Below are 9085 nucleotides of genomic sequence, written 5' to 3'. Positions count from 1 at the left end.
TAATGATTTGAAATTTGATTAATTTGGAAATCACAATTTCTTTATCCTTTGCTCTCGTACTTAACTCATTCCTTTTGAACCTATATTATTTAATAAACTAATGATCGTAATCACAAGAATTTATAAGGTTGCGAGTATGAAATGAAACAACTTGATAGTATATCTTTAAAAACAGACGTTTGTTATCAAATCGTACTACATCTTAACCGCACACACAATGTCCCGCATTTCCATACGTTTCCTAATCTTGCCGTATCGATCGCTGAACACTTCTGTTTTGTCACGTAAAAACAGACACACAATGGCTGAGAATATGTTTCTGTACTGGGGTTCTGGTAGTGTACCGTGTTGGAAAGCAATGATTGCTTTGGAGGAGAAAGGATTCAGTGGATATAAAAATAAATTAATTTCATTTGACAACAATGAAATGAAAGGAGGAGACGTCCTAAAACTTAACCCCAGAGGAGAGGTAAGTGATCTATATTCATATTTAGCACACACATAATCACTGCGAAGACACTTTATACATGTTCTATGCAATAAGCAATATTTAATTGCACTACTTTATCTTAAACTTAAAACTATAATTACCGTACATCGTACATTAATATCTTATAAAATATTATATTACGGAAGTTCTAACCGAGGTTCTAACATCATCATGTATGGACCCCCATACGTGACAAAATACATCTAAATGTGTAGAGAATTTACTGAAGTCATTTTCCAATTTCAGCCTTTATTTGTTATTTTATTCATTCAAAAAATAAGATATGTGTGAATTTTTTCGCGAGTGCAGCATTCCTGTCTATCTAACGACTTCAATCACCAAAATTAAAAAAAAATCATGTGGAATAGGTTCAAGGGAATAGGCTCTGAAAAATATTTCTTCGGTTTTGTTATAAACCAACGTTTTCCGATGGAGATGTTTGTTGTTCAATGTATTATATTTGTTTCAGTATTTCAGTCTGTAAGTAATATTATCATGATTATAGGTACCGACGTTTACAGACGGAGAGGTGGTCGTTAATGAGTCTGGTGCAATATGTGAATATCTTGAGGTATGTTTGGTCTAATAATTTTTGTCTTATTGGTCTAACATTTTAATGCATTCAACTTGTCCACTAGTCTACAATTATTTATATGAAATGAAAATACGTTTTTAGAATAAAAAAAAAATGATAACCTACATTTAAATACAATACAATGTTTTTAATTATTAGCATGTAAACTGTTGGAAATTATCAAAGTAGGACTGGTCCTGAACATGCATGAAATATTTGCCACTGGACGTAAATTAAACAACGATCAATCAAAGTAGGACATTTTATCAATAAGAAATAATATTTAAATTATGTTTATTGGTGATGTTTTTTTTTAACGACCTTGATTCGATATAAAACCCTCGCACTTAATGTATCGTTCAAACGCACGGACTCAGTCTGGTTTACGTGGACGGACGAACTTCACACAGACGGACTACACGGACTCCACGTGCCCAGGACAGACTCACTTCACCTGGATGTACTGATATGAGTTATCAGCCTGGGTGCGTTCTTGAATTGGAAGTACATGATCAACAGATAAATGTATGGATTTTTCCATGATCCACCACAGGTTCTCATTTCAGACAGAGGCTCTAGTCGAGCGTCAGACATAGGTCGAGGAATCGAGTGATAATCCGATAGATATGTAAAATGCCATATATTAATATATTTTTCTTCAAGTCATTACCATGGTTATTCTTGATGTGTATATCTACAGAGTACTTATAAAGATAAAGGGACACAACTCATACCATCTGGTACAAAACAGAGGGCGCTTGTTCTACAAAGGATGAATGAGGTCAGTATTTTATTTTTACTATAATACCAGTAACGATTGTTGCTCATAAACGATGTCAGTAACTACAATACAATTTGTTTATAACAACTCGATCATCAACATATATTTATTAATGAAATATTTTATTTGTACATGTTTGCCCGGTATTTACCAAATATAACAATTCTCGAGTTAAACATAAAATGTATTGTGTATGTTTACAATACATTAGGCATAATTCTTGTTAAATCTGTAAATATTAGATAAAAAACACGGCTGTTAACGCGGTACAGCCCTTTAATTCAGAATGATGTAATTGAAACGACAATTAACGGTAGGAAACAGTTTTGATTCGTCTGATTCGTTTGAATTGTTTTATATTTTTGTCATATCTGAACATTTTATAGCTGACAATACAATGCCCATTGTTTAATTATGTTTACCCATAAATGCTTAAATCCAAATCAATTGAACTTTGGTGGATAGATGTCTCATTCAACACCTCCTTTTTATACACACGTCATGGAGATAATATGGTATACCGTTGTCCCTCTGTCCATCCGTATGTTAACTCTTCATACAACAGCTCACAGTTCTCAGGAAATTTTAACACAACAATAGGATTGATAGAAGACAGCTCACTATTGATTTGAATTTTTGTTTGGTTCGACGTTCCAGAGTTACAGGACCTTAACTATAAAATTTAGAGCAATTTATCACATGTCGCACACTAACTCAAGTTTGATTGGATGAATTTACCTAAAACTGTACGCTGTTAATGGGAATGATTAAAAAAAGCTCCTTTTCGATTTTGAATTTGTTTTTACTTTGTCGTTCTAAAGTAAAGGGAGCTTAACTAGCATACTTAGATTGATTCACTCAAAACTTTGAGCTGTTATTTAAATTTACTATAAGAAACTTTTTTTATTTTGAAACCTTCCTTGTTATTCGTTCAAGAGTTGCTGGACTTTAATTGTCATATTTTAGTTAATTTTTACATGTTGTACACTAACTTGAAAATTCTTGGATAAACTTAATATTTAAAACTTTACACAATTATTGGAATTGGTTATAGTAAGGTATCTTTTGATTTATTCTCCAGGGTTTATTGACTGTCACCATCAGATTAGTTCTAGTACACTTGGAACTAGGATTTATGATTATTGCACAATTTCAAAAAGCAAAACAAAAAGGTGTATCGTGCACTAATGGCACAACTGCTTATTCTATATTGGAGGGGGTGTTCGAAATCATGCAGTTAGAAAAAAAAGGTGTACTAAATATTGGAACAACAGTTGTCAGGATATTTGCAAATGATAATGAAAATAAAACATGAATAACATTCAAAATGCAGAAAACTCTATTTGTGATGATTTTATTATTATTTTTGTAAGATCAATCATCATCAAAACATTTCAATTAAATCTGTAACATCGATCAATGTTTCATTTTTATACCCGTCATTCATTTACGAGAGTATTGTTGATTTAATTCTAGGCTGTGGCTAACTTAATGCATAAAATGTTGTTGGATTATCTCTATGAATTTATGGAGACGAAAGAAGAAGATATGAATCCGGTAAGTCATACTAAGAATTGGGTCTATACAGAATAAATCTTACAGAGATTTAAAAGGGGGAGCAGGACATATAGAGGTCATCATTAGGTGATAGGCATGTGTCTATACAGAATAAATCTTACAGAGATTTAAAAGGGTGAGCAGGACATATAGAGGTCATTATACGGTGATAGGCATGTGTCTATACAGAATAAATCTTACAGAGATTTAAAAGGGTGAGCAGGACATATAGAGGTCATTATACGGTGATAGGCATGTGTCTATACAGAATAAATCTTACAGAGATTTAAAAGGATGAGCAAGACATATAGAGGTCATTATACGGTGATAGGCATGTGTCTATACAGAATAAATCTTACAGAGATTTAAAAGGGTGAGCAGGACATATAGAGGTCATTATACGGTGATAGCCATGTGTCTATACAGAATAAATCTTACAGAGATTTAAAAGGGTGAGCAAGACATATAGAGGTCATTATACGGTGATAGGCATGTGTCTATACAGTATAAATCTTACAGAGATTTAAAAGGGTGAGCAAGACATAAAGAGGTCATTATACGATGATAGGCATGTGTCTATACAGAATAAATCTTACAGAGATTTAAAAGGGTGAGCAGGACATATAGAGGTCATTATACGGTGATAGGCATGTGTCTATACAGAATAAATCTTACAGAGATTTAAAAGGGTGAGCAAGACATAAAGAGGTCATTATACGGTGATAGGCATGTGATTATACAGATTTAAAAGGTGATGATAATAAATTCAACTGAAACTTTTACAGACATTTATTATCAAACAAAGTTCATATGTTTAAGAAGATAAAATCATTCATAAAATACATGGTTCACAAAGTTTTCAAGCAAAGGATTTAAAAGTCAACAGTATAAATGACATTCCTGCAAATGATTCGAAGATCGTACGTTTTATTCACGTCCTACGTTCATTTTTTGCAGTCGAGACAAAACTAAAGATGGGACCGGAATAAAATTATATAAAGAAAGTAAGATACTAATAAGTCAATCACTATCTCGAAAGAAAAACACCGTTGCCTGAACAATGGAAATAATTAGATACACGATATAATACAGCCAAAAATAAATGACAATATTTACACTGCACAAGATAATAATTACATAATCATTACAAAAAAAAGTTCCTCATCACCGATGAATATGTTTACAGGATACTCTTGCAAGAAAGACACAGACACTGAAAGACGAACTCAATCGCTGGAATGATTACTTGGGACAGGTAATAAAAACTAAAATAAAAAAAAAATACCGAACTCCAAGAAAAAAATCAAAACGGAAAGTCCTTTATAACCAAGTGGCAAAATCAAAAGGTCAAACACATCAAACGAATGGAAAACAACTATCACATTCCTGTCTGGTTACAGGCATTTCCTTATATAGAAAATGGTGGATTAAACCAGGTTTGATAGCTCACTAAACCTCTCTCTTGTATTACAGTCGTTTATCTGTTATAAAAAGCGCTTCGGACGCATGAAATTATTAAACGTGTTGTTTTCAATTTTTTACATCACTGGGTCGATACCTCTGTTGGTGGACTATCAGTCCCCGAGGGTATCATCAGCTCAGTAGTCAGTACTTCGGTACTGACATGATTTATAACAAACTTTTCTAAAATTGTCCGTTTATAAATTTTGAAATTATAAAGAAACTAAGGTTTCAACTCCCTCAGGCAAAGTTGACCTTAGATGAATTTGGCTATTTGTTTTAGGTATTTTTGTCATATAGCTCTTCAACTATTTCGGTACTTATACATCCCTCGGATTTCAAATGTTTGGCATTGAGCGTTCCTGATGAAGGTAAATCCAGAAAAGCGCTTCGGACGCATGAAATTATTAAACGTGTTGTTTTCAATTTTTTACAATCCCTTGGTCGATGCCTCTGCTGGTGGACTATCAGTCCCCGAGGGTATCATCAGCTCAGTAGTCAGTACTTCGGTACTGACATGATTTATAACAAACGTCTCTAAAATTGTCCCTTTATAAATTTTGAAATTATAAAGAAACTAAGGTTTCAACTCTCTCAGGCAAAGTTGACCTTAGATGAATTTGGCTATTTGTTTTAGGTATTTTTGTCATATAGCTCTTCAACTGTTTCGGTACTTATACATCCCTCGGATTTCAAATGTTTGGCATTGAGCGTTCCTGATGAAGGTAAATCCAGAAAAGCGCTTCGGACGCATGACATTATTAAACGTGTTGTTTTCAATTTTTTACATCACTGGGTCGATACCTCTGCTGGTGGAATATCAGTCCCCGAGGGTATCATCAGCTCAGTAGTCAGTACTTCGGTACTGACATGATTTATAACAAACTTTTCTAAAATTGTCCGTTTATAAATTTTGAAATTATAAAGAAACTAAGGTTTCAACTCCCTCAGGCAAAGTTGATCTTAGATGAATTTGGCTACTTATTTTAGGTATTTTTGTTATATAGCTCGTCAACTGTTTCGGTACTTCTACATCCCTCGGATTTCAAATGTTTGGCATTGAGCGTTCCTGATGAAGATAAATCCAGAAAAGCGCTTCGGACGCATGAAATTATTAAACTTGTTGTTTTTAATAATCATGAAAAAGAATGGATATAGTTCGAAACTGTATTTACTTCATGAAGGAATCCTAATATTTTGCTTTTTTTCATCTGAAAGTCACAGCGAGACCTTCAACAGAAAACACCGACATCTCACTGCAAGTTCAAGATGTAACCGAGGGCGCCGGGATGAAAAGAGATGTTTTATCAATAACACTACATTGGTGCATTTCTCTGAAATTGCAACACATTATATTTGTTTATTTCTATTCCGTTATATTTGGATTTTCTTTTATCTATTTCTATCTTTAGTTATTGTGGAACAAGTTTGTAGAACTAGTTTGTAGAGCTAGTTTGATTATTATCTAAATATAAGTCTTTGGTTAGTACCGCACGGGCATTTCCAAGGCGGTATTACGGGTGGGGTTCTATAGTCATATATAAGTCCGATACTTGTATAGTATGTATCGAGGTGCTCACATTAACTTCTAAGTACAACACGTTCTGCATAGTATATTATTTGCATTATATTATAATGATGTAGTGTAGAATAGCTAGATGTGTGTTTGTTTAGAGATATTTGTAATGTTTTTATTATCTTTATTAAATGTTGCGAGAAAACCATGCCTACATTTTGACTTGCCTCTTATTTAGCCATGTAGATAGACTAGAAATGTTTTAAATTCGGACGAATTTATGAGGGAGAATTTAAACTTATATACTGAAACTGGAGAGGAAATCTAATCACTTCCGTCATTTTGGCCAGTAGTTAACGGATATAGAAACAATGAAAACATTAAGCCAACCAAAGGTCACCTAATTTGGATGGGCTGCATGTGGTTTTCGACCACGAAAGAACAATTTTAAGAGAAGTTATAGTCAGTTTTGTAAAATAGCAATGACTCATTTTCACACACAAACGTTATATTGACAAGTCCAGAAAATTTCACTCTTAAGCCTTTTTAAAATATTTCCAAAAATAAGAATATTTTACCGACCTACATACAATGTTTTTTCTCCAGTAAGCAGAACACAAATATACATAAATTTACATAATGATTTAACGCATTATATTCTAATTATTTACAGACTGGCGCTTATCTCACAGGTCCTGACTTCACGATGGCTGATGTATATTTTTTTCCTTTTATTGGATTTGGTGTTCGCCTGGGACTGAATCTCAACAGTTTTCCCAAAATTAAGTCGTATTATGAGAGACTCAGCTCTCGTCCTAGTATTAAAGCTACATGGCCGCCCCACTGGAAGGAATCTCCAGGGTCGTTCAAACCACTTACTGGGAAGATGTGAACTAGGTGGATCATTTTGAGGTGTCTGACACCATTTAGAATAAATCGTTGTTACAGACAAAAATGAAAAACAATAGGTATTTTTGGACACATGTTCATTTGTAGTCCATAACCATACGCCTATGTTCGATTAAAGCAGCTCTTTTTTTCAACATTAACTGTAAAAGGACATAACTAGTTAATGTAATCTTGGAATCAGTAAAATAACATATAAACCTGTTTGTGTATCAATATATTACTATGATAAGTTGCAACTCTTCTAGTTTGTAATTTTATTAACATAGATAAATGCAATAAAACATTTATTCATGATCGTTTATTGGACTATTTACATTGTAGTTTGAAAATGCACAATAAAGACTACATACAAAAGTTCATCGAATGTGACTCACAACGGATTTTCCACATCATAAGCAACATAGTTTATCTCACTAGCTGGCACAATATTGTTTACGCTTTCGAAAAAAATACATAAGTTTTGAAGGAATAGTATGATTGCCGATGAGACATCTATCTACCACGAACCCAATGACGTGGATGTAAGCAATTACAGGTCACAATAACAATGAGAAAAACTCATAATGTAGTGGTCAAATATAAAGTGTGTTGTGTTCAAACTATTTGGTCTTGAACATATATCCGTTAAAGGTTATGTAAAGAAGAGGCTTTGATATCTGTATCATACACTGAACTTGATAAATATATCTAACCGAAAAGTTGAATCTGAAAGTTTACAATTATTTGCACCTGATTTTGTCAAATATGAAAACCTCCTATAATCATTAATTTGTCCGCTATTATCCTAGAGTAATTGGCAAAATTGTTCATTAATTCAAAACACACCACCCCATATTTTGACGAGCCGGCCCAAAGTCAGGCACTTCGCCAGTTTGTCGTTTGTCATATTTTTTTGTTTTTGTTATTTGGAGAATTGGATGGTAATTGCATCTATTCGATTGTTTCTGTTAAATTTATGCAAACAGTTTATATAAGTTTGACGGTTTAGAGCGGGACATATTAAATGATATTGTATAGAAACCCGTCTATTGTTTGTAGATAAAAATTAGAAGAGGTGGTATGGGTGCCAATGACACAACTCTTCATCCAAGTCACAATGTGTAAAAAGTAAACCATTATAGGTCAAAGTACGGCCTTCAACACAGAGCCTTGGCTCATACCGAACAGCAAGCTATAAAGGGCCCCAAAAGTGTCCGTATTATTTTCTAAAGATGTCGTTTTGGTTATTTTTGTTATTAGAATACTGTCTCATAGGCGTATACCACACTTTCCAAAACTAACTATAATTAAAAATATATCAATGCTTTTCCTGTTTATGGTTAAGTAATATACTGCTAGTGAACATAATAATTCAAGTTTTAATATTGACAATAATCACATTTTCATAACGATAGAAAATAAACATCACATTTCACTCTGAGTTTGCAGTAATTTATTTCATTTTCAAACCATATATTTATATGTACACTTGCAAAACAAAAACAAATATAGTTTTCTTTAACATTGAGTTCCTATTTCCCATGAAATTTTAAACGGTAACACATTTTCTTAAGAGGGCGAAAAATCGACATCAAACGATAGTTGCAATTGAGGACAAATTGTGGAAAAACACTTATTCAAACAATGGACAAGTTCAAATATAACCGCGCCCCAAAAAAGGAGGTATTTTCACCTGAGCAATTCTTTCTTTAATATACAACTTAGTGGGTAAATAACAAAATTCAGAAAAAAATACTGCAATATACATATATTTTACTTTAAATATTCACAAAAATATCCTTCATACCAAATATCTAA

At 33.0% G+C, this 9085-nt stretch overlaps 1 protein-coding gene across 2 annotated transcripts; it reads left to right on the top strand.

Moving 5' to 3' along the window:
* The first annotated feature begins 173 nt into the window (after positions 1 to 173).
* Positions 174 to 7582, top strand: LOC127704534 (glutathione S-transferase A-like). 2 transcript variants are annotated; one of them, XM_052208626.1, is made up of 6 exons: positions 177 to 469; positions 996 to 1061; positions 1765 to 1845; positions 3322 to 3402; positions 4589 to 4657; positions 7053 to 7582. In XM_052208626.1, exons 1-6 carry the CDS (start codon positions 218 to 220, stop codon positions 7269 to 7271), a joined length of 768 nt encoding a protein of 255 aa, XP_052064586.1. In that variant the 5' UTR covers positions 177 to 217; the 3' UTR covers positions 7272 to 7582. The 2 variants fall into 2 exon arrangements, with proteins under 2 accessions (XP_052064587.1, XP_052064586.1); XM_052208627.1 differs by lacking the exon at positions 996 to 1061 and having other exon boundaries at positions 174 to 469.
* Positions 7583 to 9085: the final 1503 nt, after the last annotated feature.

Source organism: Mytilus californianus, unplaced genomic scaffold (genome assembly GCF_021869535.1).
Source record: "Mytilus californianus isolate M0D057914Y unplaced genomic scaffold, xbMytCali1.0.p SCAF_6, whole genome shotgun sequence".
NCBI lineage: Eukaryota > Metazoa > Mollusca > Bivalvia > Mytilida > Mytilidae > Mytilus > Mytilus californianus.
The sequence above is the reverse complement of the archived record's forward strand: the minus strand, read 5'-3'. Positions and strand labels throughout refer to the sequence as shown.